The 26471-nt window shown below is 42.9% G+C and overlaps 1 protein-coding gene across 3 annotated transcripts in view; it reads right to left on the minus strand.

Moving 5' to 3' along the window:
• vps8 (VPS8 subunit of CORVET complex) overlaps window positions 1-26471 on the minus strand; it is an 89135-nt gene that overhangs the window by 61479 nt on the left and 1185 nt on the right. Inside the window, exons 2-13 of one of the 3 annotated variants that reach the window (XM_075482297.1) lie at window positions 23531-23599; window positions 21983-22113; window positions 19273-19369; window positions 19102-19134; window positions 18542-18596; window positions 12879-13003; window positions 11287-11373; window positions 9498-9565; window positions 9195-9348; window positions 5789-5848; window positions 1486-1593; window positions 1174-1254 (exon numbers count right to left, since the gene is read on the minus strand). In XM_075482297.1, coding sequence (XP_075338412.1) covers window positions 1174-1254; window positions 1486-1593; window positions 5789-5848; window positions 9195-9348; window positions 9498-9565; window positions 11287-11373; window positions 12879-13003; window positions 18542-18596; window positions 19102-19134; window positions 19273-19369; window positions 21983-22113; window positions 23531-23599 — 1068 coding nt within the window. Of the gene's footprint in view, window positions 1-1173; window positions 1255-1485; window positions 1594-5788; window positions 5849-9194; window positions 9349-9497; window positions 9566-11286; window positions 11374-12878; window positions 13004-18541; window positions 18597-19101; window positions 19135-19272; window positions 19370-21788; window positions 21954-21982; window positions 22114-23530; window positions 23600-26471 lie in introns of those variants that run through there. The other 2 variants (XM_075482305.1, XM_075482313.1) reach the window with 2 other exon arrangements.

Below are 26471 nucleotides of genomic sequence, written 5' to 3' on the forward strand. Positions count from 1 at the left end.
GGAGCTTGGCCCCCATCTGGGCTCTGGTTGGGCCACTGGAGGACATCCGCTGCTTTGTTATCTTGGCTGTGTGCTCAGGGCCGTTGTTCAGTTGGAAGATGGACCTTCGCCCCAGTCCGAGGTCCAGAGCGCTCTGAAGCAGGTCATCAGAAAGGATGTCTCTGTGTATCTTTCCCTTGACCCTGACTAGTCTCCCAGTTCCTGCTGCTGAAAAACAAACACAGCATGATGCTGCCACCACCATGCTTCCCTGTAGGGATGGCATTAGCCAGCTGATGAGCAGTGCCTGCTTTCCTCCACACATAACACTTGGCATTCAGGCCAAAGAGTTCAATCTTTGTTTCATCAGATCAGAGAATTTTATTTCTCATGATCTGACAGTCTTTCAGGGGCCTTTTGGCAAACTCCAGGTGGGCTGGCATGGGATTTTACTGAGGAGTGGCCTCCGTCTGGCCACCCTGCCATACAGGCCTGATCGGTGGAGTGCTGCAGAAATGGTTCTCCTCCCTCCACAGAGCAATGCTGGAGCTCTGTCAGAAGGACCATCTGGTTCTTGGTCACCTCCCTGACTAAGACCCTTCTACCACGATCGCTCAGAGTGGACGTGGGGCCAGCCCTAGGAAGAGTCCTGGTGGTTCCAAACTTCTTCCATTTACTGATGATGGAGGCCACTGTGCTCAGTGGGACCTTCCCCAGATCTGCGCATCGATACGATCCGAGGTCGGCAGACAATTCCTTGGACTTGATTTTCTTGGTTTGTGCTCTGACATGCACTGTCAACTATGGGACCTTTCATAGAACAGTGTGTGCTTTTCCAAATCATGACCAATCAGCTGGACTGCGATCAGCTTGTAGAAACCTCTGAAGGGTGATCAGTGGAAACAGGGTGCGCCTGAGCTCACTTTGATGGTCATGCCAAGCGCTGTCAATACTTCTGTAAATGTTTTATCTTTTGGTTTGATTTTGACTAAATTTGCAAAACTTTGAAACAGACATGTTTCACTTTGTCATTTGGGGGTATTGTGTGTAGAATACTAAGAGTAAAAGATTCATTGAACTATTTGGGAAGAAGGCTGTAACAAAACGCTGGGAATACTTTCCGGAAGCTCTGCATGTGTGAGTGACAGAGATGCTTTAAAAAAACTGACCAAATGGACACAGTTGGGTACTTACATTTAGGCTAATGATGTCACAGCTGAGGTGGAGCTGTCTTTGTTTGATGACATGGATGGTGCCCATCTCTTCCTTCTTAACCTGAACAAATCAGATAGAGGAAGATCAGCTCCCTAAAAAAAACATGTCAGCACGCAGACATGGCAGAAATAGAACATTTACCTAAATCCATATCCACAGTATGCAAGATAAAAAAGGTAATGCTAAGATAAAAACCGACCCCAGCAGATAGATTATTAAATACAATTTAAAAAGGCATGGAGTCTATGGTACACGTTGCATTAACAGGATAAGAAGGAGTTGAGCAGATACCAGGAGGAAGTGGACTGTGTCTCCTTTACAGAATGCCAGGATGGGGTTGACCATTTTCTGAACAGGAACAAAGTGCCAGGCCAGCTGAGGGACACTGGATGGATCCGACTGTTCAAGGAGAACACATCACATTAGAAATGCACTTCTCTTAAAACGTGCAGCACAACAGTGATCATGGAGCTGACATATGGCACTGCCAAGCAGGAAGTGTTCACTGTGCAGAGGGGAAATCTGCTCTACGCCGACACCTTTCTTCAGATCAGCGGAGAGAACAGGAATCCACATCGGAACTGACCGATTACATTCCAATACTCTTTTTTTCATTCCTCTTATCTAAACTGGAAAATCCCTGATGGCTGGTCCTCAAACACAAAGAAAGTAATATATTTAATACCAAACCACATGTAACATTCAATAATTACTATAAAAGTGCACTGTAAAAAATTAAGAAAAGAATGCAAAACAAAAGGACACACAATCAATTTATCAAGAGAAAAGATTTGATGAAAATTGCAAAAATATTCATATAGACAGCATAAAGACAGCAGCCAAATGATTCATTGAAAGTGTTTCGGTAATCAAATCATTGATTTTCCATGTGCTCTGCAAGGAGTTCCACAGGATGGGAGCATTAAAGTTACAAGTAGATTTTCCAAAGTCAGTAGAGACCTGAAGGTAACTTTCCAATGAGGGCTTCACAGATGAACAGTTGAGAATGTTTCTGGTGTCTCTGAGCCAGAGAGGAACATCCTACTGTTTCATTAAAGATGCACAGAAATGTACAGAATGAAAGCCAGACTACAGGAGGCTGAGAGTGGAAGCAGCAGCATCACCGCTTCAATAATTCTGTTCTCACAAAACATGGGAAGTAGATCTGTTACTACATTAGAAAAAGTTAGATTCTTTATCAGATTGTCCTCATAATATTTGAATGTGAATTTATTGATTAACCTTTAATTTATATTCTGCAGCTCTCACAAAAATGCATCCCTTATCCCATCCCAATCCCTGGATGACGAACTAATTTCCCTTCGGGAATGAATAAAGTCATCTATCTATCTATCTATCTATCTATCTATGTTAGTTGGAGTTAAGTAAGAGTTACTGCACTCTTCACTTCTGAAAACAACATAAACATATTTTATTCACATACATTTGCACAACTTAGAGTCTCTTGAATGATTGCTGTAATTTTTTCATTGCTAGATGACAGATTCATCAGTACAATATAAAATGGTATCATCTGCATACAAGTGAAGGTGATAGTAATGAAACGCCTTGAGAGAAGCAAGTGACATTTTTTTCTAAATTTGCACTGAGGATACACCTTAGAAATGGCAGTGAGACCAACTATCTCTTGAACTATATTGGCGTTGTGTTTACATCAATACATAGAAACATTCTGTCATGTGGTAAAATATGCTGGTTTAATTCCCACCGTCAGCTGTCACAGGATGCAGAGTGCAAATCACATGACGGTGCAGACAACAACAGGGGGCAGTCCTTTGGACTGTGGACAGTTTTTTAATCATAGAAATAGAATAGAATAGAAAAATACTTTATTCAAATTAGTCAAGTAGCTAAAAAAAGTTTTTTTTAAATATTTACAATGATTGTATATTAGAACAATAATAATCGTAAAAAATAAATAAATAAATAAATAAATACATTTGAGAAGAACATGCCAGCAGTCACTGTTATAAAGCCTTCTGGCTGTGGGGACAAAGGACCTCCTGAAGCTCTCAGTCCTGCAGCCTCTCACTGCAGCTGCTCCTCTGTCCTGCAGGATGCTGTGGAGAGGATGTTTATTGTTCTCCAAAACAGAATCTAATTTCCTCCTCATCCGTTGTTCCACCACAGCACTGAGAGGGTCCAGCCTTCTGCCTACAACAGAACTTCTAATGTTTAAGTTCTGGTTAATCATTTAACAGCGCCTCGACTAGAAGAGCCCCTGCTCTATCCTGAGTGTGTGTTGGGATGTTTTAAACGTCAGCATAGTAAAGGACAGTATTTTCATTAGGATGCTACCCTGATAAAAGTTCCTGTTGCAATCAGTGAATGGTGTAAATTGCTGACTCATCGAACAGTAAAGCTAAGATTCTGAGGGTTTTAAAGTGTGTGGGGTGCAGGAATTACTGTTTGAAAATCCAAGCTATGTGTTAACCCTTCTATAGTCTATAGTTTGTTCATAATACTTTCACTTATTATTTCAAAGTTGTTAAAGGGACATTGCAATAACAGGTTGATATCCTTCATTCATAAAGTCACATGATTTACACATGTTATGTTCTTACTGCTGGTCATAACTGCTGGTCCTGCAGTGACTGCTTGGTACTTTGCAAGCTTAGCCCACTAATGCGACTCTAATACCAATGTCACGCAGTTTATGTTATTACAGGAAAGTGGGATCTGCAAAGATCAAACAGGGTCCGTTACCCGATTTGTGACTGTACCTTCTTTGGACTTATGGACCCTGATGACTGATGTTGCACATTTTCTGTATTTAAAACAAAAAACTCGAATGGCATTTATCTCTGCTCTATTGTTGATGCCATATGGATGTACTCTTCTGTCTGTTCCAAATAAAGATATAATTAAAAAGAAAGAAAAGTGAGTCTAGATTTAGAATTTACCACTGTATTGAAATTGCATTACATAAATTTACAAATGACCTTCTTATGGACTCTAACCACAGTCCTGTCTCTGTGGTGGTTGTGTTAGATCTTAGCGCCACAGTTGATACCATTGACCACAACATTTTATTATAAAGACGGGTCCTCAGGATCAAGGGTACTCCTATAGACTAGTTTAACTCGTACTTATCTGATAGATTTCAGTTTGTACAGTGTTACTGCCCAGGGCCTCTGGTGTAAAAATGATCACCCTTCTTTTTTATATAAAGTTTGGTGTTTCGGTGCACGACAAGGATTGGCCCTCTCTACTGTCTTGCAACACATTAAGACGGGCTGCCTGGCTGCCTGGACGGGGTCCCGGCCTTCACCAACCACGACCACTGCTGTCACCTGCCTCCAGTTTTAAAAGCTCCTCAAACCTTAATTTGGTAGCAACTGGGATTTAGAGAACAGCTTGTCCTTGGCTCAGAGCTTTTGATACTTCAGACATCCCCTATTAGTATTGTGTGGTTGGCCCATTTTGATGTTTAAATTACCTTCCCTAGGCTGGGCGAGGTGTTTGTTGCACCTTGTACCCTTAGTGTTCTCCTGGACTATGCCAGGATTGGGAGGCATTTCTCTCTGGTATTTTGGCTTGGTTAGAATGAGCAGTTGGAGAGATATTTTGTTTTTTTCTTTGTTTTCCAAGTGCTCAACAACTTAAGTAAGTCTAATTTGTTTTGATAATTCGTTTGTTTGAGGAGCACCTTCCAGCCATAATTTCCCTGTTTTATGTCCACTGTTAAAAAAAAATTTATACAAAAAAAAACATCTTTACATCTGAGTATCTTTAATATTACCACCTGCTGTCCCTAACAGAGTTGGGGTTGTAATGTACAGGTACATGATGTATCTTCCGTTAGTTCTGGTGTTCCACAGGGTTCTGATTTGAGACCAATTTCTATTCATGATCCTTTTGGGAAATATGATCATGAAACATGATGTACATCTAAACTATTATACTGATGACACCCTGCTGTATTTATCTATGAAACCTGAGGAAACCCAGTCAGTCACTGAAGCTGCAAGCTTGTCTTATAAACATTAAAGTCTACATAAAATCTTGGTAGACCTGTAATTTTCTACTTTTTCATTCATTTTCTAATTCAAATATTAAATATGTCTCAGGAGCAGCTTTCTTTCATTTGAGAGAGTGACTCCAAAAGATCCCACAAACAACATCAGTAACATCCATTAAATAATGATTTCTTTATCTTCACATAGTTTTTTTTCCTCATTCTCAAACCTTGGCGTTGGAAACACTCACTTATAAGGTCTTTGGTTGAAAAAAAGCTCAGAAGACAAGTGTTGGAGGCTCCAGTCTAATGTTACCCATCTCCTCTGAGAAAGGAGATTTCATTTCTACAACACAGGACAAGTTCAATAAACTAGTAACTATTTTGATCATAACTCTGTTCCTGGCATTTGTAAATACCACAACGCTGCACGTTTTGATAGTTCCTTTCATTTTCAGATGACTTGATATGCATTTAGAAATACACAACAACAGATATTCTTCATACAGAATGCGGAGCTAACACAGAATTAATCTTTTCAATTCAGTATTGATCTATCCAAATGTCCAAATGCTTTCATTTACAAAAAAAGGACAAACAAATAGAAAGTCAAACCTTGGTGTAGGGAAAAGTCATCCAGACGTTGAGTGTGGGCTTGAGGCCAATGACCAGAATCTGATTGAGAAAACCAAAAAGCAAAAATAAACTTTCTTTTCAGTCATGATTTAGTCTCCAACAACACCAACAACAGTTGTAATCTACAGTGGTTTGCAAAAGTATACCCCCCCCTCCCCCCCTTCTTTTAAAAAAAGTTTTCTTTTGCACCATAGTCTGGTCCAAATTGCCAGGAGAACTTATTTTGAGGTGGAAAAAAAGGTGTGTGCATATGTATTCACCCCCCAAAAATCAGTACTTTGTAGGGCCCCCTTTTGCAGCAGTTCCAGCTGTAAGTCTCTCAGGGTTCGTCTCTGTGAGCTTGCCACATCTAACCACTGGAATTTCTGTTCATTTTTCATAGTAACCTTCAGGTTTGATATGTTCTGCTGTACGTCATGCCACAGATTCTCAGTTTGATTGAGGTCTGGGCTTTGACTAAAACATTCAACAAAAGTGAACATTTCCCCTTAAACCACCGAGTGTTGCTTTAGCAGTTTGCTTGGAGTCATTGGGCCTCGTGCAAGAACATTTTCGTATTTTTATTCTAAATTTCTCTCACTTTTTTCATACGAAGGTCTCGTACGAACACGCCACGTCAGATTCAACAAACGCTCTTAACTTCGGAAAAAGTGTGTAAACGACCTGCGTAAATGATGAATCCCACCCGTGCGTATTTAAGTGCACGTGCACGAGGATAGTAAATTTCCATACTCCACGCCCAAAATTATACGGCTGTGCTTCCTCTGTCCTGTGCCAGAACAACTTTAGCTGTACCAGTGTTAATTTCGTCAACCAGGACGATGACGAAAATATTTCGTTAACGCCCCTTTTTCCCGTGACGATGACGAGACGATGACGCACAAAAATGCTTCCAGAAAATAAAAACATGACGAGAATATAAAATGATTTTCGTTAACGAGACTAAGACAAGACGAAATTTACATGCCATGGACGAATGGACATTAAACAATGTAATAGTTTATAATTAATTTGTAATTTGTAATTGTTAATATAAGTGTTTCTTGATGTAGAAAAGGCTCCAAAGTTGAGATTTGTTACGTTTATTGATGTATTGTGTTGGTCAGTTCAGAGCGGAGCGGCCCCCTGCTGGTCATGTAGCGTAACTGTCAGTGCTCGGTTAGAACAGGTGTGTGCTCTGATGAGTCGACAGAGGGAAGATCGAACTGTTGATTAATGTCCCGGCAAGTGGTGTGTGCGTAAATGAAATGTGAGTATGGCTGTATATATTGTTTATGTAATGTATTCAGGTTGCTGCAGCCGTAGCTTCTGTTGCTTTGATGTGTAACTCGCCATGTGTATGCTAGTTGTAGCATTTAGCTCACCTGCCTCTGATTGAGTGTACATCACGTCACGTGTCTGTTGTTACCGCTCCGACTCAGTGTGATGTTTTCAGTGAGTGTTACGTAATGTTACCATGTGATGTTGTTTATGTGTTTAATAATAATAAGTCAGGTGAAGTGTGTTTAGGACTGTGATAGTGGGAATTAGAGGCAAATGGAGATGTAGTAATTTCAGTACTCCTTTATTAGAGAGAAAGAGCTTATTCTTTATTCATTTGGGTATTTGTTATTGTTCTTTTGATAGGAAACCACACACATTACCTTATTGCCTGCAACAAAAGGGAAATAAATCACCTGAACCATCATTAACCTGCCTCTTCCTTTGGACCCTCTGGAAGTCTGATTGGCCTTAAGTTGGTGTTCTGGCCGGCACCCGGGTGTGAACTTTGTGTTAACCCCTGAACTAACGCCTGATATAATTTAGCCCAGTGTCTTCACTACACTTGAACTTCATAGAAGATTACACGCTGTTGCCCTGTTTGTCCCTGCACGGCGCCTGTCCCACAGTGCCTCGCGCGGCTCAACCGTAGCTAGTTCAACTTTGCAGTCCAGTCATGGCGTCGGGCTCGGCTTGGAGCTGGGCGAAAACAACGCCTGGATGTATGGAGCCATTTCGTTTACAACGCGAAGGACAACAAAACAACCTGCATGATAATGATTGATCATGCCGCCGTGTGTGGAGAAGTTCTATTATGTACAGTGTTGACTAAAATGACTAAAATTTGACTAAGACTAAAATTGATCTTCGACATTGTGACTAAGACTAAGACTAAATTAAAAAAAGCTGACGAAATTAACACTGAGCTGTACCCATTTCAACTATTGCTAATAGAGCCACTTCCTGTTGACCTCTTCACCACCAACAACAACAACAAACTCAGGCATTAGAGAAAGATGGAGAACGCAGAGCAAGATGAAGCTACGTCCCTCTACATTTGGTCTGTGATGAGCTGCTTGTTGCACAAACTCGATGCCCAACGGAGCATTCTCCATCGCGTTGTTTCTTTCTTTCTGACGGCGATAACAACAGGAATATCGTCTCCTTTGACTTCCGGGTCACGACCCCGGGAAAACATCTGGAGCATGCGCAGAACGCAAAGTCTGATTCACCACGTGCTTCAGCGTCTACAAGCAGGTTTAGAGTGACTTTCAACCCAGTTATCTCGGAGTCTTAATCCGATCCGATCCAATTTCTTGTCCGATTAAGGTGTCTACATGAACTCGGTTTATGCGTGCTTCAACTGGGTTTATGTGTGCTTTAACTGGGTTTATGTGTGCTTTAACTGGGTTTATGCGTGCTTTAACTGGGTTTCTGCGTGCTTTAACTGGGTTTATGTGTGCTTTAACTGGGTTTATGCGTGCTTTAACTGGGTTTCTGCGTGCTTTAACTGGGTTTATGTGTGCTTTAACTGGGTTTATGCGTGCTTTAACTGGGTTTATGTGTGCTTTAACTGGGTTTATGTGTGCTTTAACTGGGTTTATGTGTGCTTTAACTGGGTTTATGCGTGCTTTAACTGGGTTTATGTGTGCTTCAACTGGGTTTATGCGTGCTTCAACTCGATTTATGCATGCTTACCGTTTGCTGCTGCATGAAAAGAGTGTGTGTTCAACAGGTGCCAACCTGGATGGGGTAAATACTGAGGAGTAATTTCGTGTATTTCTCTGTATCATGACAATAAATCTGATCTTAATGATCTTAAAAGCCCAGATGTTCTCCCTGCCAGTCTTGTTCCATTTTCAGATGAGTTCCAACCAAAACTCTGAAAAGAGTCTTTGGTTAACTCTTAAGCAAAGTTACAAGATTTCAGTAAGGTTGGATTGTTGTATTCTTCACAACGATTTGTTTCTCTTGTGTTCATGAGTTGTAGCACGTTCATGCTTCACAGCTGGCCAGTGGCAGGGGGCTAGAGACTACAAGATGTTTTACCAGATTAACCCCCCACTTATCTGAATGATCTTTATCAAGCAGTTCCAGCTATTTGGAAATGTGTGTGTTTGTGTACCTTGGTAAGAGAAGCCATAGCCAGAAGAGAAAAATGTGTGATGGGATGATCTCTAAAGTCTGGAGGAGTCCGCAAAGGTTCAATACAGCACACCTCCCCCTTAGAACCACTGAATAGACATCGAGAGTCACATGACCGCATCCCCATCACCCTCCTGGAAACAAAAGTAACAAATCACCAACTAAAAGAAGGTAGACTTTCCTTTTCAAAATGCATGTACAATTGAGCCAAGATGGATAAATTAGGTTAACACTCCTGTCAACTTTATGGATGCCTCATTGGTTGGTCAGCAGAGCAATTTACCTAAAAGCCAGTTCAAATACAGATCCTCCACTGTCGTTGCACACTGCTAGAGTTGGGTCATCTGTGAACTACAGAGACAAAAAGACGGAAAGAAAAGGGGACAGAAATAGGGTGGAATTGTCCAGGTATGGTTCCAAACTCTTGTGTCAGCATTTATTTTACACTGTTGCTCAGTCTCTTACTTTTGGTATCTATTGTCTGTTAATTGTTTGTTCATTTTTATGAATGAACTTTACATAAACATTGTATTGAGTATTAAATAAAAAAAACCTTATTCTCTATAATTCCAAAAAAACTGAATTAAATAAAACAACCGATTTGTTTCACTTTAATAATGTTGCCTAATGGAAGCATGTATAGACAGCATGGCATACATTTCCATTTCTATGCTGATGATACTCAGTTGTACTTATCTATGAAACCAGATAAACCCAATAGGTTGGTCAGACTACAAGCATGTCTTAAAGACATAAAGACCTGGATGACTCAGAACTTTATGCTTCTATGGTTATGGTTTATAGCTTTTATGGTTTTGTTGAGCCACCCCAGATTTGCTGATGATATTTGCCTTAATTTAGCTAGTATTCGCTTAAGTTCTTCAGGATTCTGTTTAGCTTTTAGTCTTTGCTGTGGTCAGTTTCTCACACTGGTTTACTGTTTGTTACCTATGTCTCCCAGATGTCCACTGCTGCCATTTATTCCCTGTTCTTGTTATTCACCTGCATCCACTCACCTAATCATCCATCCTAGTATATATGTTTCATGGTTTTCAGTGTTCAGTGCCAGATTGACATTTTCCCATCTTTGCTCAGTCAGTCAGTCAGTCAGTCAGTTATGTGTCTTCGTAGCTCCCCCCTATTAATCAGTCAGCCAGTCCATCCATCTTGTGTTTTCTAAGGTGTTTTGTTACATGTTAGTTTTCAGTTTGGAGTTTTGCTATTCCTGCCTCGGCAGCATCTTTTGTTCACACAGCATTGAGTTACCATTATCCTTTACTGCCTGCATTCAAAGAAACTTGAACATGTTATTGGGATTAAAGGAACTGCATTAGGCTGGTTTAAGTCATATTTATCTGATAGATTTCAGTTTGTTCTTGTAAATGAAGAATCTTCCTCACACACCAGAGTAAGTCATGGAGTTCCCCAGGGTTCTGTGCTTGGACCGATTCTTTTTACTTTATACATGCTTCCATTAGGTAACATTATTAGACAGCATGGCATAAATTTCCATTGCTATGCTGATGATACTCAGCTGTACTTATCTATAAAACCAGATGAACCCAATAGGTTGGTCAGACTACAAGCATGTCTTAAAGACATAAAGACCTGGATGACTCAGAACTGTCTGCTTCTAAATTCAGATAAAACTGAAGTCGTTATCTTTGGACCTGAGCGCTTCAGGGAAAAACTGTCCAGCTATATAGTTACTCTAGATGGTATTTCCTTGGCTTCTGGTCATACAGTAAGGAACCTTGGAGTTATTTCTGACCAGGATCTGTCCTTTGACTCACATATAAAACAGGTTTCTAGGACTGCCTTCTTTCATCTTTGTAACAGCATTATATCCCTAATTGTGGCTCCCCTGATTAGCTAAATGATAAATTCCAAATAGAATTGAAATTCTTCCCCACATATAAAGCTTTTAGTGATTACTGACTAAGAAGGGTATTCATAAGGTCAGGCTGATATTTACAGCTGGATTGTTTGGCAAACGACTCAACATCTGACAGATCTTAAAGAAACCTGTGGACAGAGAGGGATATGACACTCAGTATGCGAGGATGACTTACCTTAACATGCAGTATAGCTGTTCCGGGAGGATGGGCATCAGTGATAGTCCTAAGAAGCTTCCCGTTGGCAAGATCCCACATTGTAATCTATTCATGGAACCAAACATAAATATAAAAACTGTGAGATAAAACTATTACATTTTTTGTTCAATATCATCAGTGCCACATTGTCATGTTATGGCCTTATCATATCTATTTTAAAACTTAACAAATCTTCAATATTGTAATAAGTATTGATAAATAAATAATACAAAACATATATATATATATATATATATATATTGTAATAAGTTTTCCCATAGGTAAAAATTATAGTGTATTATTGTATTTGACAGGAATTACAACCAACTTCCCAATAACAGCAATGGCTTTCAGAAAGCACACAAGATTAAATATGAAGAAGATACACGACAGAGACTGCTTGCCAGGTTAAATGAAAACAAATGTTGCAACCCTTACTGGCATACTACAGAGTAAACCTCAACATCGACAAGGTGGGACTTCTGGTTGGCCCATAGAGAAGATGGCGGGCAGACTGAACACTCTCCCTTTGACTCGGATTATTTCCACAGATTCAAGTCCTTTAACGCAGTAGTACAGCTCTTCATTATGGAAGGAGACAGAGCCAGTAAAGCTAAAAGTAAACTGTCTAGGACTGAACATCTCACTTTGCAACTGGTTGCTGGACTTCCTGACCGGAAGACCACTGGCTGTCCGGGTCGGCAGCAACGCATCCTGCACCATCACACTGAACATAGGGGCCCCCCAAGGATGCATGCTCAGCCCCCTACTCTTCACCCTGCTGACCCACGACTGCACACCAACACAGCAGCAACCTCTGCATCAAGTTAGCGGATGGCACTACTGTGGTGGGGCTCATCAACAACAACGACGAGTCAAACTACAGGGGCGAGGTGAGCCAACTGGCTGCGTGGTGCAGAGACAACAATCTCTCTGTTAATGTGGAGAAGACGAAGGAGAGCCCCCACCACTAATACATACTTTGTTTAGCTTAAGATTTCTCCAGCGTGTTCTTGGGCTTCCAATGAAAGAATCAGGCTAACACACTCAACTTTATTTGTCAATTCCAACACTGTGGTTAAAGCTAGCTAAGAACAGGTGCTGTTGTCACTTTAGGACTCACAGTTAATTTTCTGTTCATCCACAGAATTATTCAAATTGCCTATTTATTTGCATCTAATCCCACAGGATCTCAGTCATCCAGGTCAAGGAAATCATGAGAGCTTGAATAAGGGCAACAACAAGAAGTGCAGATGCTCTTATTCAAGCTCTTCTGATTATTCCCACACTAGACATCCCAGTTTTTACAGGCCATCTTGTTTGCTGGTTACACCCTTCCATGCCCTACAAGGCAAAACATCAACATGACACATTCCAGTACCGTCTTTCACATCCCTGAGTAACTGTCAGCATTTCAAAATTTCCCATTGGTGATTACTAGTTATTTTGAGGGCGAGACAAATGGAACAAAAGATTCCCCTGAGTGGACTAACCTTTTTCCACCCTTTTGAATTTAAAAACTCAAATACACACCGACTCAAAAGAGCAGTCATTTTATCTGTAATATTTACCTGTCCTTTGGCAAACCCACAGAGGAGTCGTGAGCAATCATGGTTGATGCTAAGGGCAGAAACCGCTCCAAACTCTGCTCCGGTTGTCTTGGAACCCAGACAGAGCCGCAAAGCCTGGTTGGTGTCTGAAGAAGAAAATGGGAAAAACTTTTTCAGAAAAAGAGTTGTGCTATAAGAACCTAAAGTTCAACAATCCAATAACAGAATCAAACAATCAGAAACAATACACACTGGAACCAAGTGAAGAAATGATAATAAATAAATGAATAAAGAACTTAAACTGCAATTAGTAAAAAACAAAAAGAAAAGCACAGCGCATGCTCTGAAATAAATGGAACACACTAAAGTGCAGAAAGACAATGAAGCTTCAGCCATGTAGAAACATAATGAAGAAAATAAAAGCATAACTGAACAGGAATGGTCATACCTTTTCCTGCCCGGCCATCGTTATGTCAGCAGTATAAAGAGACATAAGTCAATTCTGCTGAAATCTAAATCTAAACCAAAGACCACTTACTAATTCAGTTCGTCTGTGGGAACCAGCAAAACCATTTCATGTGGTGTTATTTTCCGTAGTCATACTCTCCTTGTACTGAAGGTTATAGATCATATATAAGTCATATTGCTGCACTAACAAGAATAGAAAAAATATGAAGGGAGCCATTTATAGCAATCGCCATTTTCAGAAAAATGACCACGTGTCAGAAACCTTTGCCCAGTTTTTCCCCATTTCTCAAGAAAAAGCTCTTCTGGATGTGTCGGGCTGATGTAATGCAAACATTTAATAACTGACATCTAATGGTCAATTTGGAGAACACAACCATCTCAAACACAGTCAACACAATAACCAGCATTGCCAGGTATTATGACAGAAACAGAAACAACTACAAAAAGAACAGAAGTGTTACAATTTAGGGACAATTTAGGGGCATTTACTTTCACTCCCTATTGGGTAAGCAGTGTGCCAAGAGGGCTGTCGAGCTCAGGTGGTCTACCAGAGGCAAGCCAAGGTTCTAACAGCATCTTAGCTGTTCCTAACTGCACTCAGGTGGTCTACCAGAGGCAAGCCAAGGTTCTAACAGCATCTTAGCTATTCCTAACTGCACTCAGGTGGTCTACCAGAGGCAAGCCAAGGTTCTAACAGCATCTTAGCTGTTCCTAACTGCACTCAGGTGGTCTACCAGAGGCAAGCCAAGGTTCTAACAGCATCTTAGCTGTTCTTAACTGCACTCTTCTGGACAGAGATCCCAGATGTTGTTCCTGACACCTGTTGGAGCCACTCTCCCAGTTTGGCTTTCACAGCCCAGTACTCAGAATAACCTCACTGTACAAATAACAAATATTTGTCGCAGTGGAGATTCAACAAAACCCTGCACTGAGAGACACCCAAGATTCATATGTGGATTTGGAACTTGAGCAGCCTGAGAAAGGATAAACGCCACCTCACTTCTCTGAGATGGTTTGAGTACTGCTCTATCCTTCAGACCCCCCCCTGCCATAAACGTATCTGTGAGGACATTAACACCCTGGTGCTAACCAGGCCAAGAGACTTTTGAGTTAAATCCTATCAGCTTGAATTTACAAAGAGCCAACTGAAATATAAAGAGGGGTGTGGGTTTAGGATGGACCAAATGTTTCTCCCCCCTCAAAAAAAAGGGTAAATTATGGATTCCTTGACACTGCATTTCCTCTAAATGGGACAACAAGGTGACAAGAGGCGGACCTTCCCTACCCCTGAGAGGAGCGCAAAAAGAAAGCAAAAGGGACCTTTCTCCTCAGGTTTATTACTGACACTACGTTAATATTGTTGTTGTATTTGGCGCTATATAAATAAAAATGAATTGAAAATGAATATGCTTATTATCTTTGTACGGGTCATTTAAGGTTTTTATTGAGATCCAAGCTTCATTTTGACACAACTTACCAGACCGTACAATATAGGATTAGGAAGTTAGAAAAATGAGTCAATTTTCCATGGAGCCACGTTGCCATCTGGTGATCACTGTCACAGAGTATTTAATGTAGAATAATAAGTTAATGAGAGATCTGAACGGTAACTTTGACCCAATTTATCAATCCGTATCCGTATCCGAAATCAGTAATTGATACTTTTTCAGTTTATCTGGTTTACTTTATACATTTAACACTAGATAGTTTGCGTCACAGCTTATCCACAAACATAACTGTCCGTATCATTTCATATGGTCTCTATGGTCCGTTTCAGGCGGATATCCAGACTTGTGATAACTGTTGTTAGCCTTGGTCTGCATATTACTAATGTATCTTTCAGACCCCTCTGAACAAATAAGTGTTTAGAGAGACTAGAGCATGTAGAAACAATGTATTTTTAACACTAGAACTAAACTTTGAACTGGAAGGCCATACAGTTTTCAGTCATCTCATTGGCTTAAATGGGAGCCTAAGCCCACCTCACCTGCACAAATCACACCCCCAGAGCTGAGGAAAACAGTTGATTTAAAATTAGAGAAGTTTTCGTCTCCTTCGTCTTTTTGTTAATCGTGTTCCACGTTCTTTGTCTTCTTTGCACATGTCAACCTCTGCTGCTGTACTTGATGTTACATAGTAAACAAAGTGATTTCTGCTCCACACTAAAGTATTTTTCATGCAACTTTTTCCGTTTTGATATTTATGTTAACTTAATTTAAGTTCATCTCAAGAGTTGGCTTGTGTTACTGACCAAACCAACTTCAAACTCGAAACACTGCTGAATGCACAGCCTGCACCTGGAGTAGACCCCAGCCTCTCTTGCTCTGGTACACAGCATCTGTTCTTGTGCAGCCATGATTAGTGCCTCCATGCCATCTTTCAAACCAGCCTTTTCTAACCAATGATGGGACTTCTCAAAATCATCCCCTCCTTCAATCTTGTATTCATTCATGTATTACATGACATGCAAGGGCTTATCCTTCCATGATCTGGTGGAGTTGGCGGGGGTCCCGATGGGGTTATTCAATCTGTCCCTGGCCTGGGCTGTTGTGCCGACCTGTTTTAAGACCACCTCTACCATGCCAGTACGGAAACAATCCACTCCAACATGTCTCAATGGCCACCCAGCAGCACTCACTCCCTTCATCCCAAAGTGCTTCGAGCAGCTGGTCCTGGCACATCTCCTGCCTCCCCCTCCCAGCACTGGACCTCAGGAGGAAAGGCGACACACACGAGCCCATCCATCTCAAAGGTGTGGTGGTGGTGGAGCGTGTGTCCAACTTCAAATTCCTGGGGACCCACATGTCACAGGATCTCTCCTGGACAACAAACTGTCACCATCATGCTTGGCTGCTGTTGTTGTTTTAGTTTAGAGTCTTGGGCGGGCTGAGCAGGTTTTCCTGAGAGCCTGAGTGGCTCCTGCCACTACCCCTGTTCCTCATCAGCACTCATAGAGACGTCCTTATAGGAGCTGCGGGAGCAACCAGTCTTCGCCAGATCGTCTCACAATCTTTTGAGGTAAATCGGCCTTTTCCAAGTCATTGTACAAATTATTCTCCAAGTGTCTCTTAGGACTCCTTTCTCCTCTGGTTTCCTGGTACCTGCCTCGCCTTTCATCCCGGATATCCCTGCCAGCCTTTACCATCAACCTGCCTGCTCCTCCGGCCACCGACTTGGATCCCAAACCAACACAGCCAGCGTCCTCCCCTCATTGACAGACTTCGTTCTGCTCCTAAGTAGGGATTATTTACTCCTTTTGGATATTTCTCCCACCATTACGGAGGATCACTCTAACCCTCTCCCTCCTCCTGTAGAATCTTACACAGTCTGCAGTTGAGTCCGTATTCTTGGTGGCTTGCGCTCAAGCCGTGACACAAACTGCTCCAACCTGGTTAAGCTCACCAGCAGCTCTTCTTCCTGAGGATTCTGAGGAAGAACCACCTCTCCTCAGACATCCTCGAGAACTTCTGCCGCTGCACCATGGAGAGCACCCTTACCAACTGTATTACAGTGTAGTATGGGAACTGCTCTGTCGCAGACAGAAAGGTGCTGCAGAAGGTGGTGAATGCTACTTAGCGCGCTGCTGGAGCCTCACGTCCTGCAACTGAGGACATATATAAGAAATGTTGTCTCAGGAGAGCACGCGGCATCAGGTAAGACTCCCATCAGCCATCTCACAGAGCATTCCGTTGCCTGTACCTGTGCAATGACATTAAAGTTGAATCTAATCCAATCTAGTTCTCATGTGGTGGTATTGTCTTAAGCAGAGAAGATTCTGTGTGACACTTCAATAACAGTATCAGCAGGAGCTCCATCTTACCCTATTTACCCTAATATGATGTCCCCATGTGGTACTGTGCCTCCCTAAATCTCTTTAACAGGCACAAAACATTAAAAGTAGCATCTTATGCTTTAAAACGGCATGAGTTCACTTAACTCTGGAATCAAATGAGTTCATAATGCTCTTTACTTACTAAATTCTGATTAGGATTGGTCACTGAATGCACCATCAGTACAGCACAGTTATAGCCATTACAAAGCCAAACATTGGTGAAATATTAGCTACATAAGCAGCAGTTTGACTAAACACAGAGAACTGCAGAGTTTAAGGAGAAGATGCATCGTCGAGGAACTATGACACGAGTCCTGAACAATGCCATTAACCGGCCAGCAGGGGTGACAGAAAAAAGCTTTTCTTTTTAACAGAAAGCTGAGTTATACTTCTTTTAACTGCCCTTGCGCTTGCATCTTGCGCTTGCGTTAATGGCTCGAGACGTTTATGCTTCATTTTGCTTTGTCGGCGGTTGCGTGTGCTGCGTGGCGATTCACCGCCAGGACAGTAGGTGGAGCAGCGGGTTTTTTCAATGACAAGCCTACTACGATGAAAGGAAATTCACCGCCAGGACCTCTTCGGCAAGTCTCTCTTCGAGTGGATTCATGCTTCTTCTTCGTCTTCGCTTTCTACCTTGGCGTTTGAAAACAGCGGTCTTTTATTAGGGGATGAAACCGGAAGATGAAGACGCCGCCAGATGTGATGTAGATAGTGGCTTGCTCTTGCTTCTTGCGTGAAGTTTAGAAAATTGAGGTGACACACGCAAGCACGCAAGGGGGGGCTTGCAACCGCGCAAGGGCTTGCGTTGTGTCTTGCGTCACCGACCATAAATCAGGCTTCAGTTTGTTGTCTGATCTGAGCTCTCAGGTTATTTGCTGTATGCTCTCTCATGGCACATCAATGTGGTCTCAGGGTTATTCAATACTATCAGTCTCAATATAGACAGAAAAAAGTCAAACTATCAACAATGAGAATTAAGAATAAAGGCCTACCAAGGCACGTGCAAAATAAATCTTTCATCTCCATGAGACACTTGCTGGTTAAAATAAAGAATGAATAATATTAATAATATTAAGATCCAGTGGTTCACTGCACACCATGAAAAGAAAATAAAGGAGTTGCTGAGCTGTCTCTGTTTTTTTTTTACCAAAGCAAGTCACAGACATTTCATGAAAACCTCAGGAAACTGTATAAGCTTGTGAAAAACAGTAATACATTTAAAACATTTTAAATATGAAGGGAAATACACCAGAAAAATGGAATTGGTCAGTTATTAGATTTGTTTAAAGCTGTATGAGCATTATAAAAAGTTTGAAATGAACACATTCTTAATATCACTGCAAGCATGCAAATGCAGACGGAGGGCGGGGCCCATTAGACTCACCAAAGACCAGAGCCAGACCGTGAGATGTTCCCACCGCGATTACACCTGCCATCGTCTGCACGCACGCACACACACACACACACACGCACGCACGCACGCACGCACACACACGCACACACACGCACGCACGCACACACACACGCACACACACACACACACACACACACACACACACAAAAAAAGATGCTTAGGAAAATCAGCAGAGGGGGTGGTGGAGGCATGAAAACACATACCGAGGGCTTTCCATTCATGCTGCATCCTCACTTCACAAGATTTTAAGAAGCTCACATAACTTCTAGAGATGTGCATACTCCCACATTTTCTTGCCGTTTCTCCATCATGATGCCATTTCAGTTCAATTTAAAATTTGCTAAAAAATAACTTGACTGATTTGAAAACCTTGTAAAAAACGTCAAAAGAACTGGCAATTCATAGAATTAACTAAGCATCGTCTCCCTCCCCCTTCCTGTTTGTTCATCTTTTACTGTTGAGCCAAAAGTCCATGAATTTACCCACAAACTATTCACTGTTGCCTCTGGTCGTTGAGAACTAATACTTACTATTGCAGTAGGCAGTCCAGCATCCACTTTGTCCTGAGGAAAGACACAAGTTGAAATGTTTTTGGTCTTTTCTGTGTGCATTTCTGTACTTTGGCAACCAGAGTTGTGTGTGAAGTGTGCATGTTATGTACATGTTTCATGAGGGGAAGGGTTGGGAGTTCTGAGACTTACAGCAGCAGCAACGATCTGTGCAGAGATGCCCTTCAGCTGGCTGAGTCGCAGAACTGAGCCATGAACTGCTGCATTCAGATCCAGGGTCTTCCTCTTTCTGCAGGAGATCCACACAAAGACACATCAAACAGGTCAAAACAAGGCACCCATCAAACAGACACAGTAGCAAAAAGAAACATGCAAACAATAAGAGGCATTTGTTTCATGTGGTTGGTGGCCACCTTTCAATAGAACTATTTTACAATTAGAACCTGGGTTTGCCCCCGGCCAGGCCCCAGGTGAAAGTAGATACTGGCTGGATGAGCCAATCAGCGACAGAGCAAGTAAACCTGAGCATCTTCAGAGGAATGTGTTTTTTCCTTGTTAAGCCACTTAACTCTGAGCTATGAACCATTCAGGCAGGAAAAAGGCTCCTAACTCAAGGGATGAACCAGTGTTGTGTCCAACTTAGCAAAGAAGCCATTTTAAACTGGATCTTTAGGCACTTTGTTCCCAGCAGCCTGTCACAGAGACACATCATTTGTTCCCATTCCTTTAGCTGCATGTGTGAAAAACAGCAAAGATAACACAGTCTGTGTCACGGCCGTGGGATTTTCCCCATGTTTTATCAGGTTTTAGGTTGTTTCATGTCTTGGTTTTTCATGTTTAGTTAGGTTTTGCCATTGTTTTTCCCTCTCAGTTCATCAGCTTCACTCATGTCACCTGTTTGTCATTGTCCCCAGCAGCACACGGTCACCAATCACTCCCTGTTCCCTATTTAAAAAGCCTGCTTTACATCTGTGATATGTACAGAGAATATAAAGCCAGCAGAGCTCTTAGATCCAAGGACTCAGGTCAGCTGGTCCAGTCCAGAGTCCAGACTAAACATGGAGAAGCAGCATTTAGCTGTTATGCTGCAAACAAGTGGAACAAACTGCCAGTGGAGATTAAACTTTCACCAAATGGAGACATTTTTAAATCCAGGTTAAAGACATTTCTGTTCTCATGTGTCTATGCATGAAACCTGCACGATATCTTTGAACTTATCTGGACTGTTGCTTGTTTTTAAATTCATTTTTATTATTTTATTTGTTTCTCTTTATATTCTTTTATGTATTTTAATGCTTCTTCCACTCCCTGCTGCAATGCTTTTATTTTATGTAAAGCACTTTGAATTGTTTTATATATGAAATGTGCTATATAAATAAATTTGATTTGATTTAGTTTCCAGGCTCCCCTGTCACTGTTTGATATCCTTACCTGATCTTCATGCCACGCTACGTCTTCACGTAAAGTTAAGTGTATTTAAGTGTTATTCCCAGTAATGTTCCTTGTTTTGTTTTTCCATAGTCATGTTTTTGTCCCACAGTTTAAGTTTTTGTCATCCGGCTCAGCCGCGCCTTTTGTTTAACTTTGTTTCTTGTGAATAAATCCCAGTTTCTGAGTCTGCATCCGTGTCCTGCCTACCCACCCGTTGTTACAGTTTGACAGACAGAAAACAGGATTTCTGCAGCATGGTGTGCAGTGTGTCCTTAAAACATTTGAGGAAACTGGACAAGTAGAGGACAGAAGAAGAAGTGTCAGGCCTAAAGAACTATCTACAACAGGTGAACAGGATCTGACAGTGATGTCCTTAAGAAAGAGGAAAAAATCCAGCAAAGACCTGACACAGGAGCTGAGAGATGCATCTGGACCTTCAGCTGATCCATCTGCTGTTGGCCCAAGCCTCATCAGAAATGGGCTCCATGGAAGGGTGGCTGTCAAGAAGCCGTTCTTAAGGAAGGGAAACAGGGAGAAAAGGCTGAGCTGTGCCAAAGGACACAAGAAGTGGGCTGAAAATCAGTGGCAGCAGGTCTGATGGAGGGATGAATCCTCCCCAGAGCCCGGAGCTCAACATTACTGAAGCAGTGTGGGATCATGTTGGCAGAGAACAGAACAAAAGGCAGCCCACATCCAAAGAAGAGCTTTGGGATGTCCTTCAAGAAGCCTGGAGAACTATTCCTGAAGACTCCTTAAAGAAAGGACAGAAAGCTCGTCTGAGAGGCTTCAGGCTGTGTTGGAGGAGAAAGGAGCTCAGACCAAATATTCACTTTAAAGCTGCTCAGAACTGAACTAACTCTGGTTCTGCCTCAGATTCTGGGTTTATGTTCATGTTGGAACATGTTTCAGTGAATCGCTGCAGCTGTTACCATGGAAACATCTGCAGATATTCACTTTAAAGCTGCTCAGAACTGAACTAACTCTGGTTCTGCCTCAGATTCTGGGTTTATGTTCATGTTGGAACATGTTTCAGTGAATCTCTGCAGCTGTTACCATGGAAACATCTGCAGATATTCACTTTAAAGCTGCTCAGAACTGAACTAACTCTGGTTCTGCCTCAGATTCTGGGTTTATGTTCATGTTGGAACATGTTTCAGTGTTTCTCTGCAGCTGTTTCCTGCTTTTATGGAAATGTATTGAGAAATGAGGGCCAGACCAAGTTGCTCACACATACTGTACCTGGGACTGAAAACCACTCACTGTTACGGTTCTCTGACCTGATGAGTGCTGATGTGTCTGATGAGAGTACTAACTCCTGACAGCCGAGGGAGTGATCACAAGTTTTAGGTCCCATGCTGTCACTTTACCTATCGATCAAATATCCCACACTGCATGTCTGAAAAGGGCTTTAAGAGCCATGCATGTGCATTCTTATGGTGTGAGGTGCGGATCTGTCTGTGTGCGTTCATGCCGTTTGAGATATGCTGGGTCTCCGCTGTCAGAGCTGGCCAGGGAGGAGGTGTCGCAGGAATGAGCATCCATGTTGTCTGTGTTTAGTATGCAAGTGTCCTCCAAAACAAATGGATCCTCCTCATCCTCCATCTGCAACACAGCAATGAAACGCACACAAGTCAGCAGCAGTGTACGCAAGAAAGGAAAGCTCACCTGGAGCTGGGGGGTTTGACCACATATTCAACAGTGCCTGGCAGCTGCTGACCACAAATACTTCCTCAGCAGCGTTTGGCTAATCTTGCAAACCACTTAAAGCTGCAGTCGGCAGGTTTTCAAAATTCCGAGTCTAAAGTCGGAAAATTCGAACTGATACAACTTTCAGGTCCCTCCCCCAACCTCTACCAAGCTCCGAATCGCCCCCCAAACCCCTCCCCCTCTGTGGACGAGGTTGTGCACGTGAGTTCACACCAGTGTGAGCGCACACAAGCTGGGGCAGAATCACGCTCAGCAGCGTGTGCACAAGCTGTGATTGACAGGTAGGATTCCTCCACCCTAACTTGATTGGTTAAAAACAGCCGGGAGCGCTCGGTTTTTGTAAGCATGATTACAGGCTTCAGAGGGAGCTACAGATTTCGTTATTTTTCCTAAACAGCCTATTTAATATTCTACTTCCAGAATCCCATGACAGTTCAAGCTAATATGACTAAAAAAAAGTTGCCGACCGCAGCTTTAATAAACTATGCAATAATCAAATAAGGCCTTTAATCTAAATGAAAGCTTCATATTTACAGCTGGAAACTCAGGCCAGCACAGTGATGTGGGGATTAGCTGTTGCCTCTCAGCAGGATGGTCTCTGGCTCCTACAGCTTCCTCCCACAGACAGAAGGCATGCACGCTTGCTTCGCTGGGATTCAGAATTGTGAATCTTTGATGTGAGCATGCACAGTTAGCAGTGTCTCTGTAGGCCATGGGATGGTCAGGGGACTTTCATGTTGGTACATATGTGTGTCCACACATGGTGGCATCCCAGTATCATCACAGCTTCAGAATCACTACAATTCTAACCCTTCCTCTGCTGTCACCTGGCATTGTGCACAGGCTTTCTGTCCTGCTTGCCTTCATTTTGTTCTCTACGTGGTCCTGTGTGAAGAACTTGTGAGTGGTCAGAGTCTCAGCTGCAGCAGACGGCAGTCAGAGAGCATCTTGGTTAGTTCAGTGTAGTTCAAGCAGACACCATATTGTGGATCTTAACTCCATCTGATGCAAAGGTAAACAATGTCAAATCCAAAGGAGCATTTGCTTTAAGTGCCATGAAGGTTTTGAGGTTCGGGCTGTTTCAGATGCTGAATTTCTGCTCCTCTGTGGCCCTGTTCTGAGCGCTCGGAGCGCCGCTTACTGCAGTTAACACGGACTGCTCACAAGAACTTCACACAACCCCACTTCAGAAAAAGAATTGAGACAGTTGATTTGTGCTGGCTGTCACAGAATATCCCTTTAACACCCCATTTAATGCAACAGTGTCTGATTCAAAGTACAAGTTGGAAAAGATGAAAACTTTGTGCTTGACCTGACTAAGGATGCTTTCCAGCGTGGGAGGTGTATCCACTTGAGGAATGTCAAACTCCTTATCGTCAATCTAAGAACAGATGTGGAACAGAAACACACAGGATTAGGGAGCAGCATTTGTTGTGTCATGTCTGATGGGCTGCTTGTGATCACTGTTGAAAAGTTGTGAAGAGCTGCTGTGCAACCTAGTGCACCAACAGACTGAGAGGGAAGTTCTATTTTCCCAAACTTACAAAGTGGAATCCAGGCTTAGAAAGGTGAACACTGGTGTGGCTGAGACCTTGGCTTTTTAGTGGAAATCATTAGTATAGGCTTCAACATTCTATCAAACAGATCAACTCTATAGCATTTATAATCTGTGGAACGGCAATCATTTTACATTTGGTGGAAATAAGGTGGAGCAGTGCTGCTTTTGGTCTGCATTTAGGATGAGGGTTAGATGTGCAGCAGACATTACATTTGTACAGAACGTTACTTTGCTTTAAACATCCATCTTCTATACCCGCGTATTCCAACTCAGGGCTGCGGGGGGCTGGAGCCCATCCCAGCGGTCATTGGGTGAGAGGCGGGGTCACCCTGAACGGGTCACCCGTACATCACAGGGCCACACAGAGACACATGCTCACACTCACTCCCAAGGACAATCTAGAGACACCAATCACACAAACATGCATGTTTTTGGACGGTGGGAGGAAGCCGGAGGACCCGGGGAGAACCCACGCATGCCCGGGGAGAACATGCAAAAGGCCCCGGCTGGGATTTAAAGCAGGAACCCTCTGCTGTGAGGCGACGGCGCTAACTGCCACACCACCATGGCGCCCACTCATTTTAATCATATACTCCTAATATTTCAGATGAACCTATATCAGGATGTTGCTTTTATGGCCAGTTAAATCACACTCCTAATCTGCCTTTTTAACACTGATCATCAGATTGTTCCATTTCTAAAAACCTTTTTCACCAGTACACGTGAAAATGAAAGGCTAAGAATCTCCCAGGATACAGAAAAAACTACAGTCTGTGTCATCTGTTAAGCAGCTGCATCAGAAAAGAGCCAAAGGAAGAAATGACACAAACACATGAAATAACTTCGAGATAAAACTGAAACACCTGACACAAACCCTGTGAAGATAACAAGTTTAAAAAAAACTCATTTTATGACATGAGATGCTCAGGACTCAAGTTTTCAGAGTCAGCCGTTTGCGTGGCCCGGCGGCGTGTCACGCGGAGACTTCCAGCTTGGTTTGTAGTTTTTAACGCCACAGACTGAAGCTGAGCTCAGATTTGAACTGTTCTTCTTTGCCTCCAAAGACGGTGCCCTCTGTTTTGTCTTTGTTTAAAGGTGGGGTATGAGATGTTTTCTGGAGCATTTTTTATCATATTGCGATGGTTTTAAGGCTCTAGCATGGTTGCCGCGTCTGCTCGCGCGAGCGGTGTTGATGACGTCACGAGTTCGTGCCCGCCATAGGACCCTTTATAGTGGCGCAAGTCGTTGCGCGCCAGTAGTTGCAATTTTCTCCGTCACAGAGGTGGCGCTGCCAGGTGAAGGTTACCGCTACTCTACAACCAGGAAAGTGGAGAAGAAAACAATGCCGCTGTCAAGAGCAAGAATACTGTAATTAATGATACTGCTGCAGTTTTCGGATCATTTTAATTTTTTAATTCAGTTAAAAGAGGTGAAGGTTTGAAGCCCCCGGCATCAACAGAGTCTCTGCCCTCTTCTTTGCCTTCACGTATCTGTCCCGTAGCTTCTTCCACACATTCTTACAGAACTCTCCCTCTTTCCCCAAAGTTCTGCCAATCTCTGTGCATCAGTTTGGGGAGTTTACGTGCTCCCTGTGCTGTTTCACTGCAGTTTCTTACAGCTGTCTGTACAAACGCACCTCCTGACTGAGCCTGGTCTCACATTGGTCCATCCGGTTCGTTGTGCTCGGCGCCGCCAAGTTACAAAAATCGACTGGTGCACGACAACGCGCTGCGCCGTCTGTTCAAGGGAAGCGCCAGGCCTGAAACGTCATTTTGACGTCACGGTGCGACACCGCCGTGACAGACGCGGCAACCATGCTACCGCCTTTACTCGGCGCAAACTGCGCTTATGAGCTGAAGGAACTGTGAAGGGGCTGGCGCTTTCGATGACGTCATTAATGGTTCTCGAGCCAGAACAGTTGCGCGGTTGCGCCGAGTAAGGCTTAAAGGCTGATTCTTACTCGGCGCAAACGCGCAACTGTTCTGGCTCGAGAACCATTAATGACGTCATCGAAAGCGCCAGCCCCTTCACAGTTCCTTCAGCTCATAAGCGCAGTTTGCGCCGAGTATGCGTCACATTTGCAGTTCTCTCCAGACCAGCGGGCGTCACTGTTGAGGAAACAAGCTGAAAAGCATACGAAGAAAGCATACACAATGCCACCTGTGGTGTCCCGTCAGCAGAGGCTGGCACATCTGATGCGGAATGAATTTACTCTGGGTGTAGAACTGTATATGTATCTCAGAGCTAAGCGGCTGCGGCAAAAACAGAAGAGAAGGTGGAATGTTCGTCCTTTGCAACAAGACGAACTTTGTCAAACGTTGTCCCAGTGTAACTTCATAGACGTGTCGTACAGATGTTTGTAGAGGCGCACCCTCTCGGTCACCGCGGTCTCTGCAGTGTTCATTTTTCCTTTCTCTTGGTCAGCTGTTTCCGGTTGAGCGCGCGCGAAGTCAGAAAAAAAGTTGTGTGCGCGCCCTTGCGCCGAGCGAGGATTTTCTAGCTTGCGACGGGGGGCGTGGCGGAATTTTGGGACACGTGACCGTTTGCGCCATTTGCGACCAGCTAGTATGAGCGAGGTTGCGCCGAGTAAGAATCAGCCTTAAAGCGGAACTCCGGGGCATTTGAAGCGTGTTTCCATTGCTAGAGGTTGTCAAATACTGCCAGTAGGACACAGAGAGATGCGTATCTGCGCTCC

The sequence above is a fragment of the Odontesthes bonariensis genome, chromosome 2, assembly GCF_027942865.1.
Source record: "Odontesthes bonariensis isolate fOdoBon6 chromosome 2, fOdoBon6.hap1, whole genome shotgun sequence".
In the NCBI taxonomy this organism is placed as follows: Eukaryota; Metazoa; Chordata; class Actinopteri; order Atheriniformes; family Atherinopsidae; genus Odontesthes; species Odontesthes bonariensis.